Consider the following 20540-nt stretch of genomic DNA (forward strand, 5'->3'; position numbering starts at 1 on the left):
GGGTGGAGGAAGGTGTTCAGGCAGTTCTTCTCTTGGGGAGCAAGGAGAGCAGATTACCATCACTCCTCAGAGCTGTTTTTAAAAAGAAATACTATATATTAAAATAGGAGACTCAGTGTTACCATTAAGGCATGTCTGTCAGAGATCCTGGTAATACTAAGGATATAAGACAGGATATACCTTTTCCATATTAAGGCACTCTGCTTGGGAAAATTAGTATTGTAAAAGCAACTTTCTTTTTTATAAGTTCTTTGTTTTTATTCTTTTGCCCTAGTTGGCCTGCCTTGAATACATCCATACAGAAATTCTACTTTTTTGTGCAAGCCTGTTCATCATTGACAGATTCAGTTCTGAAACAGAAACTTCTCATTTTCTTTGAAATTGATAGAAGTGGAAGAAGAGTATGGGTGTTGGGGGTTTTTTGACATGGATTATTCAAGGGATTCATATTAGGATGACTTTTGTGCCATGTAGCCATAGAATATTTAACTTGTGGCTCCTTTCTCCCCCTCCACATGTTGTTTGTGTGAATGAACAGTGGGCAGGACTAAGCAGCTGGGGCAGAGGTGAAGTTTAAGGTGAAGTTTGCACTACTGAACTTCAGATATTTATTTTGGTGGTACAGGATTGTGCACAGCCTTGAAAGACTGTGTATTTTTCCTTTGCTATAGAGTTCCAGGGAAACTGCTATTTTAATGCTGATCCATGATAAACCACTGTGGTGCTTTTCACTGGGATAATTTGCAAAATTATAGCAAAATCATAGACTTTCATCCTGATTACAGAGCTGGCTTTTAAAACTATGTTGGCTTTTAACTAGTATGTTTTATAATTTTTGGTATTGAGTTCTTGATTCTTAGTAATTAATGGTAAGAGCATATACCCTCCTTAAATTAATTCATTTTGTAGCAGTTTGCCCAATGTTATGCTTATTAGATAGTGAAGGAAGCATGTTTGAAATTATGCACTACTTCATCAAAAAACTATTTCCCAGCAGAATTATGTCTGTTTTAAAATAATTTCTCATTTACAAAGTTAGCTCATGTTGGGATTTTAAAGGTAGTTAGACGAGCTGAGGTACTCAGGTTTGTGATGTCAGGACTACAAAATCAAATACTGACATTTTAATCAAGGGGCAAGCTACTGTCATATCATTAAATATATAAATTTAGCTAAGTCTGAGATATCATTTAATGCAGTGGGAACTTAATGCTCTGAAAATGCCAGGCAGACTCTCTGGGCTTGCTAAGGGCAGTGGGGAAAGTGAGAACAAATCACGGGCATTTTTTTTCTATTTCAAGGCACATGCTTTCTCTCTGCTTGTATGGGAGAGTTTGTGTTCTACATGTACTTAAGGAAAATTGCATTTCAGGAAGAAAAGAAAAGGATTTGTGCTTTTTAAACTTTTCAGTGTTCTGGAAAGTTTGAGTGGTTTAAAATACTCCTATTAAAAAAAAAAAAAGTAATAAGCATTTTTCAGAAGGAAAATATTTATTATGTCACTTTCTGTGAGGCAATCAATGAGCTAATGTCAAGTCAGGGAGTGGAAGTCACCTTCTACATCTATTTGTAAGGAAGGTATAAAAGGTAGACATTTTCTACAATTAGAATAATTATGAAACAGGAAATTATAGTTTCAGCTTTCTGTCTCAGCTTGTGCACCTGCTACAGAATTTAAAGTGTGTTTGTGCCTGTTCAGATTGATGTTTCTCAAATTAATAGCAATCTCTTCAATTCCCTCCTAACTTGGAACCTGTTTTGTGAGTTTATATAAAATCCTCTTATGGCATGTGGAATTTGGAGAGCCTGGCTATCTGTGATGACAGTCTTCTCTTATCATGACAACCTGAGAATTCACTACCTGTGTTTTTTCTCTCCAAGCAATAACAGAATGAACATTTTGCATATTTGATTCTGTTTAAGAAAACCTGTTACAGTTACCCTCATGACATTAGATGTGTGACTTAAACTTTTAGGTAATGATTTGTTACAGAGAAGGAAAGCTTGAAGTTGTCAAGAAGTTTTAATGAAAACTGATTTTTCCCCAGGACATTTTAAATATAAATATGATATGGTAAACAGATAATGATGTGTCATATTCTTTATCAAAAGCATAACAGAAATGTGAGAAGAGTCAACAGTCTGTAGATTCAATTTCACTATTCTTAACTGTTCATCAATGTGTTTGCATTAGTTCTGTCATGTGAGTGATAGGTAGACTTAAATGATATTTAAAGACCTGGAACACCAATTTCCCTGGCTTTGCTCTGCATCAAACGGGGAGGATGGTGAAGGAAAGTTATTTTGTTGGGAGAAATTAGAGATATTTCACAATCTTATAATTTTTGCTCTAAGGTTGCCTACTGCAAAGTAGACAGTAGTTTTGTGAATTAAGACAGAGAAGTATCTGATGATGTTGACATTGTTAATTAGCAACAGTGAGGACAATCACTCCAGCTGGAAGTCTCAGTTGAAGATACCTGATTTAATAATGTTAGTTCCACCTGCTGTGCCTGCAAATGTATTCCTCAAAACTTGTTGAGTGTATTCCCATCCTAAGTCTGGCCCTGACCCTGATCTCTGTGGAAGCTGTCTGAACAGCTCTGACAAGATCCAGTAGGACCAGTTGGTTTTATCTCACTTATGTCTAAAGCAACTGACTCACATTTTTCAGATACATTGATGCAGGATATGTAAGAAGGTGAAAACATGGATGCAGGTAAAAATAGTAGCAAATTAAGGATGCTTTCCCTACCCTTGCTTGTTAATTTGACAAATCTTGGCAGGTAGCCAAGCTATGTCTCTGAAGTTGTCTTTTAGCATCCCTCTGTAGTAGACTAAAATAGGCAGATGCTTTTAAGTAGTACAGTAGTTTTCTGCATTCTTGGTTCTCTCCTTCACCCTGCTTTCTTTAATTTCCTTTTGAACAGTCGCTTATTTGAACTATTCCTTTACATCCCCCTATGTTGTGTGAATAAAGTGAGGGAAAAAGTACAAGGAAACAAAATTACTATAAAGCAAATTTCTTCCAAGTCAAAAAGACCATAAAGAAATTTCATCTTTCATTCAATTCTGAGCACTGATGGCTTTATTTGATTCCTTGTTTCTTACATATTTTTTCCTCCCTCTTCTCTAATACCTACTGCCTGGCAGGAAGTCCCTACATCCTTTCTTATGTACTCTGGAATAGACTGTCAAAAATGTGACTTGGGTGAAAGTATAGTGCATCTTTCCTGTTTATAGTCCTTGAACTATGAAAACCCCAGGAATACTCGTTTGATGGAGCACCTTGTGCCAGGTAGGCAGAGTTTTAAGGCTGCAGGTATAAAATGCCTCTTGGATCTGCTGACTGAGAGAATGAATTTCTCCTTGTGGTATATTCAGTGATGATCATTGTCTGCAGTCATTGTTCAAAACTGTCACTTCAGAAACAGACCGTGTTAGGAAGATGTTGCCACTTAATCCTTCTTAATTATATTGATATTTGGGAAGTTAATTTCCTGATTTCTACGGCTTCCATTGAAAGATGGGAAATAGTAGCTCTCTTAAGGAAGAATATAATGCTTATTAAATGACAGAGGTGGCTGCTTCAATTTAAGATGGAAAAGCAAAACTGTAGTGCAGAGCAGAACTACAATCTTTGCAACTTTGATTATAGCATCTGTTTTGATCACAGGCAACAATTATTAATGATCATGTGCAGATTTTTTTCCTAAAATTAAGAATGTTTGGGAAATTTAGTTTTTAATTTATTCTTACAGTGAAACAGTTTTGTGAGTCCTTTGCAAATGTAAAACTACTCAGTCTCTGAAATTGCTTGGATAGCTATTGTTAAGCTATTGCAAAAACAGCTCAGGTGAGGAGGAAGGTACAGTTATTGTAATACTAAAGTGGAAAGGACCTTGTCTTGTTTTTGGGAGGAGGGAAAAAATTGTAGCAAAGACTTTATATGGGCCAATTTCTGACACTTTTAATGTGATGCTTGTAGATTCCAAATGTGGGATTTGAATCATCTTTCTGTTTTGTGCTGTGGTGTCTGTCAGATACTGGTGCTAAATGGCTCTGTAGCTTATAGTAATAAATTGAAAAACACATATCTGTGTTTCTAGGTTCTGCCAGTATCTGAAGGACACACATTTGCTTGACTCTCTAAATTGAAAGTAAAAAGCTGGATGGCAGAATTAGCTGCAAACCCATTTTATTAAGAGATACTTGGGCAGGGCAGGAATTCAGTGCAGAGATTATAAGGGTTGGGTGGCCTTTGGAAAGAATAAGGAGGGAAATTAAGCCTGAGGATTTTCTGGAGAGAGCAGCACTGCTGGCCAGATGCATCCAAAAGCCAACGTGCCAGTCCTTCTGTCTGTGTGGTCTGCACACTGAGTCCTTTGGGACTCAAGTCTTTCTTGATTTCCAGATTTACTGTCCTGATAATCAAGAATTATCCCAAATTATTGGGATAAAATGGTAATGTAGAGGTCTGCAGTATGGACACAGCAGGAAAAACCCCAGCACTGAGGTGTTCCTGGTGTACATTGCTCACTGCAGGCCCTGGTGAGAAGAGCAGCATTAGAGGAGTCTCCTCCTTAAGGAGAGAGCATTTCTTGGGAAAAAGGTCACAGGGTTGTAGTACTGTGGTAAAAGCAGTGAAACCAATGTTTCTTTTCAGGCTAGCAAGTATCAAACTGCTGCATTTTAAGGCAAAGCAGAAGGACCAGTCAGAACCACTGATGCTTTCTTTCCTTGCCTCTATCCATTTTTAGGTGATGGTTGCAGAAGCACTGGATATTTCCAGGGAAACATACTTTGCAATTCTGATGGACAGAGCCTGCAATGGACCTGTCATGGTTGGCAGTCCACAGGGTGGTGTGGACATAGAAGAAGTTGCAGTAACTAGCCCAGAACTTATCTTTAAGGTATTGGAATAATGTTCTACAACAACAATTTTCCTTGTCAGTTATCCAAAATAATATTTTTCCCCATTCTCGTCCCATTTTTCCTTCTTCCATGTAAAAAGGAGACAGGAAGAACCATAAAAAGAGTGTTTCATCAAATACAGGATCATACCTGTCATCTAGTAAAAGAAGCATATTTAACATCTGATTTTACTAGAATTTTTCAATTACAAAAAGATCTTAAATCTGGCTGTTATGTGATATGTTAAACTTCATATCTGAAATGTTTTATGAGTGGGTTTCACTTTCAGGAAGGTACACCTTTTTTCACAGGTGGCTTGGTGCCAATATACTTACTGTTTCTGTGGCTGTTTTTCTCTAATTGGCAGAGTTGTTAATTTTTTTTTTTGTACCTGCAAGACTTTTGCATCTGAAATACAACTGTTGTAATTACTTTCTTAATGATGACTACACTGAAGTATTTTTTAAGTTACTGTGGCAAGATAATGAGTAGACAAGCTATTCAGCTGAGAAAATAATTGATACAATCAAGTATAATTTTTGAAAAATTGTAAAAATATTTAATGTGCACTTAAAAATCATATAAACTTCACAGTGTTACTGGGCAGTGACACTCATTGCCTTGAAAATATTCCAGAATATGTCATAAAAATTAACAGACTAAATATTCGTCAATGCCATCTGTACAGTAATTAAAAGTGAAAACTGGTGTCACATTGTCTTGTCAGCGTGCCACCCTGAAGAATGACATATTTTTTGGAAGGACTGTTTCATAGTCAGTGTGGTAATTATAACATCCCCTATAGGCAGCTGCTATAGCCTCAGTGTTGGGGAGCCTTGGCAAACAGCCAGGCTTTAATTACTAATTTGCACATGTACACTAAGTGTTTTCCTTTTGAAGCTACAAACCTCCATTCTGATGGAATATTTAGTTAGATTTACTCATGTTACTGTTGCAGGAGGAAATAGATATTTTTGAAGGCATAAAGGATCATCAGGCGTTGCAGATGGCAAAAAATTTGGGATTCCAAGGACCTTTGCAGCAGCAGGTAACTTGACTCCACTCCCTGGCTTTAGGCTGAGGACTTTTTAGCCCAGCTCTATGTTAAATGTTTTCCAAGAGGAATGGCCACTTGGAAAGGCCAAGTGTCCATTAAATCGGGATCATTTTGACATTCTAAATACTAAATTGCACTATGTAATTGTCATTAGGCTTTAGCATTTTGAATAAGCTCCTTCTAGTTTTAAAGAGTCCCCTGTCTTTGAAGCAGTTGATGGCAACATGCTGTTCCACCATGTGGGATTCCTTTGTTTTCACTGGAATTCCACTGGAGCTCCATGAATGGCATGGGTAGAGCTGGTTTTGAAAATTGGCTCTTAGGATAAGGAGAAATAAAAATGTATCTGGCTTTGTGATTGAAACTTTTAAAATTTTTTTTATTCTTCAACTCAGAAACAAAAGCATGCCAGCATGTTGTATTTTCAGTATCTCTTTTCTGTACATATATATTTTGAATATATATATTTGCCTATGTGCATCATTTTGGACAAAAGAGAAGAGAGCTCATTTAAGCTGGCCTGGGTTTTTTTCTGTAGTATGAAACTCATTTTTGTAGAACTCCTTTATTTTTAATTCAGCAGTTTTAATTCTTTTCTATCCTAACATGCAATTAACAAATGCATAATGATTAAGTTGATTAACACACATTTGAAGATTTAGCTGTATATATAATGAGGAGGAATGATTATGTAGAACCTTTCAACCCTTGAAGAGTTCTGGTACTTAATAATTAACAGCAAATATGTATGGACTTTTAAACAACACATTTTAATAATGCTGCAGGAATGCATTTCTTCCCTCATGCAGTCAACTAAAAGGAATTCACTGAAGCACAGGGACATAGTTTTTATCCAGACAAATCCTGGTATTTACTTATACATTCTCTAGTGCTAGGCTGGGATTTTCTGCTTGAAGAGGCTCAGTTCTTATAGACCCTGAGAAAGGGAAGCGTTGGCATTAAGCTGCCTGATTCAGAGAGGTGCTGAAAGATGGAGCAGCCCTTAATAAAAGTGAAGTGAATCTGGTGTTCTGGTGCAATTACAGCAGAGCACTGTGCCAACAGCAGCTTTGGAGGTGGCCCAGAATCAATGTGGGGTTCATGGTGGGGCTGCCTCCCCAGTGTCACTGCTGAAACCCTCCCCCCGTGCTCTTGGGGTGGTTTGTCAGCCTGAGGGTGTGTGCCAAGGAAGCTGCTGCACATTTACAGCTGATGGGTTTTTTTAAAGTCAAACCCACTGAGAGTGCTTTAACTGATAACTCTCGAGGAGGAGAGGCTTCCTAAGGAATTTGTTCCTAAGGAACTGCTTCCCAACTGTGACTCTTTAAAGAATCTTAGCACAGAATCACAGAGTGGTTTAGGTTGGAAGGGACCTTAAAGAACATCCAGTTTCAACCACCCTGCCCTGGGCAGGGGCACCTTCCACTAGATCAGGTCACTCAAAGCCCCATCCAGCCTAGCCTTGAACACTTCCAGGAATGGGGACTCCACAACCTCTCTGGGCAGAACTGGGGTTGGGGTTGATTCTTTCCACTTGTAATGTTTTCTTTTGCATGACTGACCTTGTAGGGGAAAGCTGACTTATGCTTTCTTCGTTCTAAATCATTTCACTTATTAGGAGAGGTCACAAGTATTTTTGGGTTGTGCACTTCAGTTAGCTTATCAGTAATGAGAGGAAAAAAATGAGTGGTTCTTTATTAGTGCACTCCATCTGCAAACTTATTTCAGCTAATAGGTTCACACTGTGTAATGAACCAAAGGGATTTTTAAATACATGTTCATGTTGCTGTTTTTAAGTAGTTCTATTAGTGGAAAAAATATTAAAAGAACAAAAGACTTGGAAATGAGTAGTCAGTGGTGATACTTGCAGCCACGGAATCAGGCATGGGGATAGATGGTGAGGAGTAATAGGGAACAAGCAAGAGTATCTTGGAATGAGTAAACAGATGTAAGTTCAGATGCAAGTTCTTCAAGAAAAAATTTCAGACTGATGTAAGAAGGAGAAATAGATGTTTTTGCTGAAGTTACCAGAGTGCACAAACTACTTTGTGGTTTCTGACTTCAGACTGATCAATGTGAATGCAATTCAGATCTCGGCGTACCAGAGAACACTTCATTATGCTGGTGCCTTCAGTCACTTCCCAAATTAAACTTGTCATAGTAATTGCACTGTCTATTCTGTAGAAAACCTGCAGTTTTTGTAGTCTTTAAATGCACTTTTACTACATCTTACACAGTATCATAATGCTGCATTACAAGAGTGTAAGAGACTATATGAATATGGTTAAGAAAACAGAAATAAAAGCAGTGATTATCTAGAATTACTGAGCAATGTAATACTTTAAAAATAATCAATAATGCTCTAACTTTGCCTTGAAAACATGAACTTTTATTTTTCTGTGTGGTAATTGTAAATCATTTGATCACATTTAGGCAGCAGATCAAATTAAGAAGCTGTATAATCTTTTCTTGAAAATTGATGCCACTCAGGTTGAAGTCAATCCCTTTGGTGAAACTCCAGAAGGGCAAGGTAAGAAATTGAAGGAAACAAATGAATGCATTATAATTTTTATTTATGCAAACTATAAATTAAATTGCATAGAAGGATCTAGCAGCAGCTTTGCCTTAATTTCATTTTGTAATGTAATTTAAACAATATTCATAAATATTCCCTTGGCAGATTGTATATTTCAATACCTTTTGTTGTTTCATCCAAATACTGGAAGTATTGGCTTCTACATGTTCTGCTTGGTGAGAGTCAGCAACATTTTCTGCTCTTCTGCTCATGGACAAAGTCGGGGTTTTCTTGATTTTGTTTTGTGGGTTTTTTTTTTTTGTTGGGTTTTTTTTTTTTTTTGTGTGTGTATGTTAATGCTGCTAGAATTACTGAGATTGTGTGGAAAGAAACTTGTTCTTTTATGTTTACATTCATATGGGTAATTTAAATTTTAAAGTGCATGACTCTGCAGTCTACTAGAGCACAGGACAAATTTCAGCTGAAACAGACACTTGGCCACATCCTTTGGGAAGAAAAAGGGTCGTTGACCTTTCTGCACCATGACTACAGAGCTGAGGAGGTGTAGGGTAAAACTGAGGAGCTGAATTAGCTTTCACCTCATTATAACAGTTGGTATTCCAGATTAAACCTTTCCTTCCATTTGTCATTTTTGTCCAAGCAACTTGGACAAAGGTGAAGAGGGGAGGAATTAAAGGTGCCTGTGGGATATTGAAATATGGTAGGGCTGATCCAGGGGGATCACAGTCACCTCCTCACTGTTCCATTTCACTGACGTGCTGAAGGCTTATTTGGTGGCTACAAGAGGAGAAATTGGTGTGCAAGAAGAGGCAAGTGAGGGAGAGGACAGAAAGTAATGAAAGGAAATAAAATGTGGCCCTTAAAGATCGGAAAGAGCCATGGTGGCGCTCACCTTGCACCCTTGCTGGAGTTCTGTGAGGTGGCTCTGTGGAAATAAAGATTTGGATAAGTTACCCAGTTAGCTCTCCTGGAATGGCTGTGCATATTTAGTGAGAAGGGCTTAATCTGAGGCATGGTAGGAGATTTTGTGCTGTTTTCTCCGAGGTTTTTCCCCATGTGGTTTGCATCCAGGAAGCTGAGGAGCAGAAACAGAGTGGGTTTCAAGCTGTGAAAGGCTTCTTGATCACAGAAATGCACAGGAATCTTCCTGTGCTTATTCCTTTCGTGCTAGCAGTTTCTCCATCTGAAATGTCTTTAAAGAAGAATAAAGATAAAACAAATGGAAGAACATTTGAGTAGCTTAATGCAGCTCTTCCTAATGATAAAATGTAAGTCTCTGTATGAAGCCCATGATTCTTGTCAAAGTAATGGATAAGATGGATTTACTTCTTGCTGTGTTTTGTGTTTATCACTTGTGTGGATTTCCATCAGGTTGTATGTATTTGCTTGTTTAATATCCTAGCAAATTATTTGTTAACACTAATGGGTCAGAAGCCTGAAACTTCCTTTTTTTTTTGTTGTTTGCTTTTGTTTTGTTTGCTCTCTGTGTAAACTGTTGAATTGGCAGATGACAAAAATCCTACACTACTAACAAAAACAACAGAAGTACTTCATGAATATAAGTGTTGGAGCATTCTTTGATATTTGTTTGAAAAATCCATTTGTATAATCTATCATACATATAACAATGTGCTTTTGTTAGTGAAAATGGTTTGATAAATATTCATACCTGATTTTGCTGCTATTTTGTACAGCATGGCCTTTGTTAAAGATGAATGTTCTGTACAAATGAGTTTCTATTAATGTGACATGGAAGATGTTTTGTGTGTAAGGTAAACAGAGCTCTGAAACTGCAGTTGTACTCTAGCTTTGAGTGGGTTTAGCAATTTAAGCACCTGAAAGCTTGAAGAAGAAAAATTGTCTTATTTCATTGCTAAAGAAAATAATTAAAGCAGCTCTAGTGCCTTGGAAGCATGTTAGGAGCTGCAGATATTTCTGCTTTTTGGCACATTCCCACATGATAATTGGCCAGGTAAGATCTGGACTCTTCCAAGAGATTTTTTTATATACACTCATGAACAATTTTCTGAAACTGCAGTCACTGAAGTGAAATTTGATAGCTTTAATCTGTTATCAGTTACAAGTCAAATATTCATTTTTTTTTTTAAATCAACATCAAAAACCCAAACCAAGAAAACCCAATGCAAATCAAGATATACAGTTGAGACTCTCCTACTTGTGTAAATGTTTTATTTGCTGTTTCCTTAGCTATTTTTTTCCTAAGTTAAGAAACTGTATATTGAACAGAGTTACATTTCCACCAGACTAAAATTGTCCTCTTCATTGTCATTGACCTCCAGGTGTCTGCAATGCTCATGAACACATGCACAGGTACCACGGACATGTCCCAGTGGCAATGTGAATAAAAAACACCAGCAGATAGAAAAACTATTAGATTTTTGTGGACACAGCATTTAAAGGCACTTAAATTTGATTGGTTTGCCTTGAGAAATCAATTATGTTTAAGTCAGTAATTATAATCTGAACATAGTACAAGGGAAATTACTGGCATAGTAATATGTTAAGTATATAGTCTTACATTTACTTAGAACATTTTAATCTAATGAGGCATTTGCCTATGCAAAGCCATAGAAATAATGAGTCAGAAAATAGGCAAATAACACTCTACAGGATTTCTGTTGCTGCTGTGTTTATGTGAATATTGGAGCTGCTAGCCAGCCCTTTGTATCTTTTATCTAATGTAGTCAGATTTAGCAACTTCTTAATTTGTTTTTATAACCATAGTGGATTTTGATCTTGATGAAAAGGTTTGTATTTACTTTCCTGGTTTTCTTTATTTAAAGGTGATCTTTTGGTTATTTTTAACATATTTGGCTTCCGTTTTTTTAAGCTCTCTAATGAAATAATGTGTGTATAGTTAATAACATCAGAAATTCAAAATATAGCTAAGGAAAGCATTTTGTGTTGCTCAACTCTGAATGAGTACATGTTACCACACATGGCTTTGGGTTGGTGTTACCTGTTATATATGTTATTCTTTCAAAATATGGAAGGTAAACTCTCCTGTGTCATTGCTGCAGCCCACCTGTCCAAATCACAAAAACTGCCTTCATAACAAATTAGGAATTTTGAAGAAATTTGAGACAGGACTTCTGAATTGTTTTAGATGATGTAATTTATTTTTCTTATCTTTTATATAGGTAGGAAGGGTGAGTTCAGTTCACATCTTTACATTATAGTTCAGAAGGTTACAAGACTTCTAGTTACAAGACCTTTTAAGAATTTATTAACTAATAAAATACTGTCAACAAAGATATTTATATTTTTGACCGAATCCTTAAATATTTCATTTTATGAACTTACGTTACAGTGCAACTTTTCATAGTTAATCATGTTATGATACACAAACTTACAGTACTGTACTCTAAACTCTTGTTTACTTTGGTAACTACTTCTATTTTTTCTATATCTTAAACTCTAAAACTCTAAACTTTCTTTTTCTTAACGTGTTTTTGCTTTAAACTATAAATCCACATTCTCACATCTATCACCAAAGTTTAGAAATTTTTTCCAAAGTCTCAGTCTCTTGTGTTTAATTCTAAGCTTTGGCTTACAGGCCCAATGTTCTGGGACTTCCCTACATTTCAGATTCCAACAATAACATACAGGAGCTTTGTTTGTGGCAAACACAGAAGATCTTCCTGTGTGCTGTGGAGGTCTTGCTGTGCCTTTTCTCAGTAGAGGATTTATGGAAACCCTGTCCTTTCCTGCTGGACTCGGTGCTAGAACTTCAGCTGCTCCTATGTTGGAGGCAGCATCATTCCCAAATTCCCAAAGCAGCCTCCCCCTTGCTGCTGGAGGAGCTGCAATATTTCAGAAGCTCTGGCTGTCTCTAAACTCTAAATGCCTGGGTGTTGTTTTATTTTCTCTTCCAGTTGTTTGCTTCGATGCCAAGATAAACTTTGATGACAACGCAGAATTTAGGCAAAAAGAAATATTTGCCATGGATGACAAGTCTGAAAACGAGCCCATAGAGAATGAAGCTGCCAAATATGACTTAAAATATATAGGACTGGATGGAAACATTGCTTGCTTTGGTAAGAACAAATACATCCAAAAGACATTGGAAAACAAATGTACGCTTGCTCAGTGTATAGACTTTGTTTACATCTGACATTCAGGTCACCCTTTACAGAATTTCAGTCTGTTTTACTGAGTGTTTCTGCAGTTTTGTCTGTTCTTCCACAAGTTCTTGCAGGAATGAAACTAAAATTGTGTGGAAACTGTGCTGATGGCCACAGCACACAAGCAGTGGTGTCAGAGAGAAGGCTAAGAAGTTTCAATTTCTGAGTTTTTAACCTGATGTAATTTGTCTTTCCAGTTATTAAAACAAAACAAGAAAGGTCATCCAAACCTAATAATTAATTTTAAAAAATAAGAGTGTGTTACTTAAAAGGCACTTGAAAAGTATGTTTGTGTAAATGTGACATTCCCAGTTACAACTGAATATTAAACTCCATTTCCCTTTAAGGAAAGCTGCTAAAGAATATGCTTGGCAATGGCAGGTGTTTTATTTTCCTGAAGTTTCTGTAGAACAGAAATTACTCTGCTGTTTAGAAGAGATAAGTAGAAGAGTCAGTTGTGCTTGTACAAATTCTTTTAGGCAATACAACATTTTATTATTAATCCAGTTGAATTAGGGTTTTTTTTTTTCGGCTTGGTGAGAAAATGCCCAGCATTTATATTGGCTGAGATGTGTATTCCAAACACAAATCTAGAAGAATCTAATAATGTGTTGCAGTTGAGTCAGTTAAGTGACAGTGAGACTTCAATCTCAACTAAAAAAAAAAAAAAAACAGCCAAAAAGATCCCAAAACCCAAATAATAATTGCCAACATTATGCTACTTTTTTAGTGGTCTTTATTCTGGGTGACACAGGAGCATTTGTCCAATAGGAGCAACATAAAGCGGACACATAATTCTCATCACTTTTCCCAGTTTAGATCTTCCTATCCATGGAATTGCTTCTAGACTAGTGCAAATCTGAAATAAGATGTTTCAGGAACATCTGAGGTCTGTCCCCAAAACTGAGTTGTCTGTGGTGCAGTAATACAAAGCATCCACTGCTATCAGAGTGATGGGGAGAGGAGCTTAGAGAGTCAATTTGTCCTTCACATCACTATTCCCAGAAGTTTTTACATCTCTTTATTTTTAATACAATCAGAAGGTTCTTTCATTGCCACAATTACTGTTCCAGTGCTCATACATGCTTAAAGGACGGTGCACTTCTAAGCCCTAAAAAAACCTAAATGTTGGTGTGTTTGCACCAGATTTTGAATTCTTTGTTGCATTGGATATCCTTGAATAGCCACTAGTATTTAGAAATAGCTGTGTAACATTTTGTGCCATGTTCTGGGGTTGTGCTGATACATTTGAAGCCTTTTCACAGATCTTATCTATGTGAATTATAAGCACTTTGATGTTTGCAATTACAGTCAATGGAGCTGGACTTGCAATGGCAACATGTGATATAATATCCCTGAATGGTGGAAAGCCAGCCAACTTCTTGGATCTGGGTGGAGGTGTGAAAGAAGCACAAGTCTATCAAGCATTCAAACTGCTGACTGCTGATCCAAAGGTAAAAATGTTGGGTTTGGACTGGGAGCTTCCCTGTGCAGCAGTGGGGCTGAGTAGGACCATGAACAGTTCACAGAAAAACCCAGATCATGGTGAGAACACTGAGGGTGAGTTCCTAAAGGGCTAGTCTGGGAGGAAAATGAATTCAATATGAACCACTGGACAGACTTTTCAATTCCTGATCCATGTTCAGCTTTGCTGGTGAGTTGTGAGTGGGAGCTTTCTCCAGGCAGTTCAACACAGAAGTGCAGGTGTGCTAATGCTGGGCATTGCAGTGCTGAACTCAGAGCATCTCACTCCCAAAATGGAATTTGTGAGACTTAGATGCTTAAAATGTCATTCCTAATAGTGTAGTACCACAGTAGACTGAGGAGAAAAATGGGAAAATTAAGCAAATAGCTAATTCGAAGGGCTGATTTGTACTGTTTTAAACTCAAGGTTTCTAAAATATCTGACTCTGCATTGCAGGATAATCTGTATTTAATTAACGTTCCCAAGCTGGAATCACAGTCTGGAACGTTCTGACACTTCCTTTTGCAGATGGAGCTGCAGTTGCTCTTTTCTTTTTTGAACAAGAGGAGAAGACATTAGTCTCTGTGTACTGAGTAGGAGTTACTTCTAGAGATGTGTGTTGAGGTCACTGGTCCCCTCTGCTCAGAGAATATTGATCAGGCGTGGGCTTTGGAGCAGTGCCAGCTGCCCATCCTGCCAACATGGAGTTCTGCTTTTGTGTGCAGCCAGACCTTCCTTGCTGTTGATATTTTTACTAATGGAAATCTGTCGGAGGGCTTTGATCATCTTTCCCATTTCCTGCACCTAAGCATCACAGCTGAAGTCCCTATTTCAACATATTGCTTCTTTTTGTGGATCTGCCTTCATCCCCTTTATCTCATGTTTGCTGTGATTCCAGTCATTTTCCTCATGTTCATTGTGATGTGATACTGGCTCCTAAATGCCACCTTCCTGTGACAATCATATTGCTCTAATTGTGTCCTCTGTGCAGCAGCAAGTGACAAAATGCTGTGGCTTTTCAAATAGAGGTGGGCATTGTTTGCAGCAAAATTTCAAGGCAAAATTAGGAAGAAAATTTACAGTACAAAATAAGCACAGGTCAATTTCATACCGTAAGCTCTTTGCAGTTGCAACTCTCCCTGCATATTTTTTAAGTACCTGGTACCTTGATGCCTCAAGTGTTCGTTGTTTGAGTTGCTCTGCAGCGTGTGATGGTCTGGCTTTGCCTGAGATGTAATTTAGTTCTGAAACTTGTGTTAGTGGTAGAGAAGCAGGTGCAGTAACGTCTCAGATACACAACTTGGCTGGTGATTATCACTGTGCTAAGTAGTTTCTACTGTCTGCTGCAGCACAAGCAGCAGGTATTCATTTTGGTGATGAAGCTTACTGAGTTTAAACAATTTTAAAACAAAAAGGCATTCTAGTAGCTCTCAGCTATAGAACATCTGCGTGCCCAACATTTGACTTGTAGTTATATCCTTCTATTACACATTCTGCTTATATGTTACTGCTTAACTATTTCCAACTGCACACACCAGGGCTAGGGAAGCTCTGCTGCTGAGAGAAAGCAAAAGGGAGCGTGGAAAGGACCTGGATTAGGCATTTATGCTGGGGCTGTGCCAGTCCTGGCATTGACTGGCTGAAGATGCAGAAGGCAAAACAGTTCATGTTTTATTTTATTCTATTCAGAAAATACAGCAAATGTCTGTTATTTCCTCTCCTGATGCACCATGTCCATTAGCTCACTAATATATAATCAGAAAATTGGATGAATTCTCTGTTTTCATAACTTATGTTAGGGTTTCAGTCCCAAGAGTCTTTGTGGCTAATGCAGCACTCACAGATTGTATCTGGTCAGTCATTTCCCTGTGGCCTTTAACTTGATTCCCATCTGGTTTGATAAGATAAAAATTTGTTCTTGGGAACTTGAGATTCAGTTAATTTTTGTAAATATCCAGATGTCTGGAGACTAAAGAAATAAACAAAAAAAAAAAAAATGTTTTCAGGGCTGTAATATGGAGAATTGCTGTTTTTTTAGTTGTGCTGGCAGAATTAAGGACATTGCAGAAGATGAAATCTTCCAGAAGGAAAGGTTCAACTGCACTCTGAAAACGATCTCTTTCTCCCTCTTCAGTTGTCTTTAAAATGTCTATTTGTATTAAAGCAAAAAAAAAAAACAAAAAAAAAAACACACCAAAACCAAAAAACAACCCCAAACAAAGCAAAAAAACACACTACCCCTCCTCTGCCCCAGACAAAGAAAATAAACGAATCAAGGTATGCCATGATTTCATTCAGTGAAGCTGAGGATATTGTTTTTGGGAAAAGTGAAGATCTGGGCTGGTTTGCTGCTGGTTTAACCTGTCAGCTGTCAGTGTCTATAATTCTTGGAGAGAAAAAAAAAAAAGTGAGGGTTTTTGTTGCAAAAGGTGATCCACTGGCTTTTGGATGGAAATGCTGTCCCTGGAGCCAGTGACCCTTTTTACACTCTGCTGGTCTTGTTTGCTGTCTGCCATATCCAATACTTCCTGGGTTAGACAGGTCATTGCAATGGTTCTGAATTCCTTTCCATTCGCTGTCTAAATTCCAATTGCTTTTTTTCTTTCTTTCTTCTTTTCTTTTCCTTCTTCCTGCCTGTCTTGTTTCTGTAAGTTTGTGCTGTGCATCTGCTCTGGCAGGAAATGTACAGTCTTCCCTGTTTTTAGATGCTAGCAGGAAAGGGAAAGATGGCTCAATTCTGGCAGTTGAAGCTGCTGGGAGACACTGCAGGAGCTTAATTTATCCCCCCTTGTCCCACAGTGAAGTTGAAGTGGTTGTTGCCTTTGGTATTTCTGAGGTTCTGGGTGTGAATTCCTGCTTCAGGCATCCCCGCACAGTCCTCATCCATGAGCACTCTCACATCCTTGCCAAGCTCCACAGGTGCTTGTTTTTTCATGCCGAAGACCTGGTTACCATATGATGACTGTTTGTAGGATTCCACAAGAGTTTTTGGAAAGGCTAAAGCTGAAAAAATACCTGCTCGTTCCTGGGTCTCCATGGGCTGCAGGGGAATGTTGGCCCTGGCACCTGGAACTGCCTCCTGCTTCACTGACCCTGCTGTCTGCAGGGCTGCTCCTCTCCTGTTCTCACTCCTCTCTCCAGCTGCTGTTTTGCAGTTTTCTGTGCCCTTCTTAACTCTGCTATCCCAGAGGTGATGCCACTGTCCCTGATGGGCTGAGGCTCCATTTCAGAGCTGATGGCTCCATCAGGCATGAGGAAGCTCCTGGCAGCTCCTCACAGAAGCCACCTTTTATCCCCTGCTATCAGAACCTGGCCTCACAAACTCATCCAAAAGCCAACTTAGCTGTAAGCAGGTTTGTTTTACCATCAGCCACTCTAGCCCTATTAGAAAATGTCACTGAAACACAGGCACTTAAAAGCTAACATGGTTTGTTGTTCTTTCTCCCCTTTTCCCACTAAAGTTCCTTTGAAAACCTTTTTTGAAGCCTGGCATTGATGATATGACAAAAGACTCACCAAATCAATTGATGTTAACAACTGTTTGCTTGTTATTTAGGCAAAATACTATTGACAGAAAGACAAACTTTTCTCGGGAAAAAATATTCCATATTGACATCTGTTAGCTCATATCCAGGGAATAATTAATACCAAACCCACACAAGACTTTATTTTTTTTTTTTTCTTAAGCAATTATCTAGTCCAAATTCAGATTATTGTCTTAATTATATGGAATAGACAATCATTCCTGTCACCTTGCTTTGCCTGTTCATGTTCAGATGTATCTCTGTGCCCACCACATAATTGGCACTGATCTGTTTCACTGTTGTGTGTCAAGCAGAGGTTTTGGGGCTTTTGTTTTCCAGGCACCTGAGAGAGTGACCAGAATTCTGAAAGAGGATATCATTAAACCATAACTTAGCAATTCACTTCTTTTCCAGCTGTGTTTGGTGTGAAAATAATGCAGTTTATACATCCTTATTATGCAAGACATTTTTATCGCCAGCTTATCCTTTTGGCTTCAGGGATTTTTAGTATGAGCTTTCTTAACATTTGCAGTCTGTTATGTGGCAACAGAAGGGATAACATTATACTAAGAAGAAAAATTTGGGATAATCTTTTCTTAGATTTCAGAAATAAAAATAAAGTTGCCATGTATAATGCATTTGGCCTTTATTTTGGGTAATTAATTTGAGTGAGCTAGTTCAGTTCAGACCATTCAAAACATCTCAAATCATTCAGGCAGATTGGGGTGTAGTGACTATATTTGTGTGGTTCTGGACTGTTTGCTCTCACTCTGCAGCTTTGAACAATGACCTGCTCAAGGGGGAAGGCTTTAAAAATACAAGAATTCCAAATGCCACATTTCTGTGATAGGGAACTTCCTCATGGTTAGAGCATAGGCTGGCTGTGGACAGTTCACTGCATTTAGCTGATTGGCACCAGTGGATTTCTCAGTGTTGCAATAATGCAAACCCATAAATCAGTAGGACAGATAACCTCCCCTATCACACATGCAGCCTATGTCAATGTGCATATAATTTTGGACAAAAAAGGGAAATGTAAATAAGATTCAGTTGCAGACATAAAATAGAGTGTTAGCACTGAATTTGTTTAAATTGTCAGATTTGGTGTCATTTCAGATAATGTAGAGGAACCCTGTTCCTACAGACTCATTAGGAATCCTCTTGCTTTCTCATTCACACATCATGCACCCTTGACACACTTCATTAGCCAGCTCTTCTTTACACAGCATGGAAATTCTTTACACATTGTGTAAAGAAGAGGGTGAAGCATCATACTGTGGTTTGAGTGCTCTAAACGCTGTAGCTGAGGAGGTGCTCCAGTGCACAACACCTGTGTGCTGCACTGCACTGCACTGCACTGCACTGCTGCACAGGTGCTGCTGCCAGTGCAGTGGTTGCACTCTGCATGGCCCTCACTGCTCCAGCTGGGTGTCTCAAAATGGTCACACTGAGTGAACACTTTTGGAAGTTGAGGCTCTGACTGCTGTGTTTACCCCTTGTTGTGAACTGTGGGTTATGATGCTCATCTGCCATCTACAAACACTGATCAAAAATTCAATACTTTGTTAAAGAAGTTAAGTGCTATGAAAATCATAAAAGTTATCACTGTTCCTTCACTGCTTATTACAGAGCCCTCTCCTCCTGGCAGTTTAGTGCTCAGCACTGGTTTTGTAGAAGTGCAAGATTAAATTTTCAAAAAGAAAATCATAATAAATAAACATGTTCTAATTTTTGCTAGAAATTTTGACATTTCTGTAGGATGTTGTCTAATCAATCATTGAAAAAAATCCACATAGTTTTTGGAATCTGGATCTTGCTACATCATCTTAATATTATCTCCTATCAGCACAATAAGGGGCCTTTTTGTCTTGAAGGGGAATAAACAGGTAGCTAGAGACCAACTTTTTCTCTGATTTCAAATATACAAATGATTCAAGGGTTGAAAGAGGAATAAGACACAGAAAGGTGAAGGAGCCTTCAGTTAACCTGAGCAATCTGCCTGGTGTTGCAGGTCAGTGACTGCCTCAGGCAGGAAATAAGGGTTAAGAGCAGCAAAGAAATGTGGCTGTACAGGGTAGCTGTTCTGAAAATACTGCAGCCAAAAAAGGTAGTTGAGTCCTACAGCAGCTTATTTTAGGAATTTATACACTATCCAGCACCACAAAGTTTTAAAGACCAGCTAAACAAGCACTTATCCAGGAAATTTCAGGGAGAGTTGATCCTGCCTTGGAGCCAGTGAATGGTCTGGAGCTTCCTTTCTGTGTTTCAGAGAGGAAACATAAACATAAAGCTGTGACTGGTAATTTTGCAAGAGCAATAATGTCTTGACTCTGGAAGTTGAAGATTATTCTTATAAAATAAAAGTTTGTGGAGGTAGAAAATAGGGCACAGAAATATCTTGAAAAGCTGGGTAAAGTTCACAAAGGCATATTGTGGTTTTTGTCTCAGATATTTGTAAAGTATTTTGTCTTTAGAAAATGGAGCAGGTAATGGTTCTTTTAAAGGTACTGTAGTTTTGAGTTTATAGGACTAATTTAGGAATTTCCCCACATTTTTAATTAGCTCTGCATTGGTGAGAAAATACAGACTAATAGAACTATAGAAAGGATTCTTTTCTAATGTGCCTTTGCAGTTTTGCAGAATTAATATGAAATGACTATTCATCTTTTACAACACTTAAAATATTGAAAAGTCATTCTTTCATTTCACTGAGGCACTTTTACAGACTGATAGCATATTGACAATATTTATGAAAATGAGAGGACAATTATGCATTTAAAATGCATAATTGAATTGTCTTGATTTATAACCAAAAGTAAAATATTTTTCAAGAGCATGTGTAGTATTGAGTCCTAAGTAATTGATATGTAAATATACTTTAACATGAATCTGTCATTAT

At 37.9% G+C, this 20540-nt stretch overlaps 1 protein-coding gene across 2 annotated transcripts in view; it reads left to right on the forward strand.

Annotated features, from left to right (window-relative positions):
- Positions 1 to 20540, forward strand: part of SUCLG2 (succinate-CoA ligase GDP-forming subunit beta) — a 112780-nt gene that overhangs the window by 52683 nt on the left and 39557 nt on the right. For both annotated transcript variants that reach the window (XM_053989616.1, XM_053989617.1), the window contains exons 5-9: positions 4761 to 4913; positions 5873 to 5962; positions 8405 to 8501; positions 12404 to 12565; positions 13964 to 14106. In XM_053989616.1, the coding sequence (XP_053845591.1) occupies positions 4761 to 4913; positions 5873 to 5962; positions 8405 to 8501; positions 12404 to 12565; positions 13964 to 14106 (645 nt within the window). The remainder of the gene's footprint in view (positions 1 to 4760; positions 4914 to 5872; positions 5963 to 8404; positions 8502 to 12403; positions 12566 to 13963; positions 14107 to 20540) is intronic.

The sequence above is a fragment of the Vidua macroura genome, chromosome 13, assembly GCF_024509145.1.
Source record: "Vidua macroura isolate BioBank_ID:100142 chromosome 13, ASM2450914v1, whole genome shotgun sequence".
Classification (NCBI taxonomy): domain Eukaryota; kingdom Metazoa; phylum Chordata; class Aves; order Passeriformes; family Viduidae; genus Vidua; species Vidua macroura.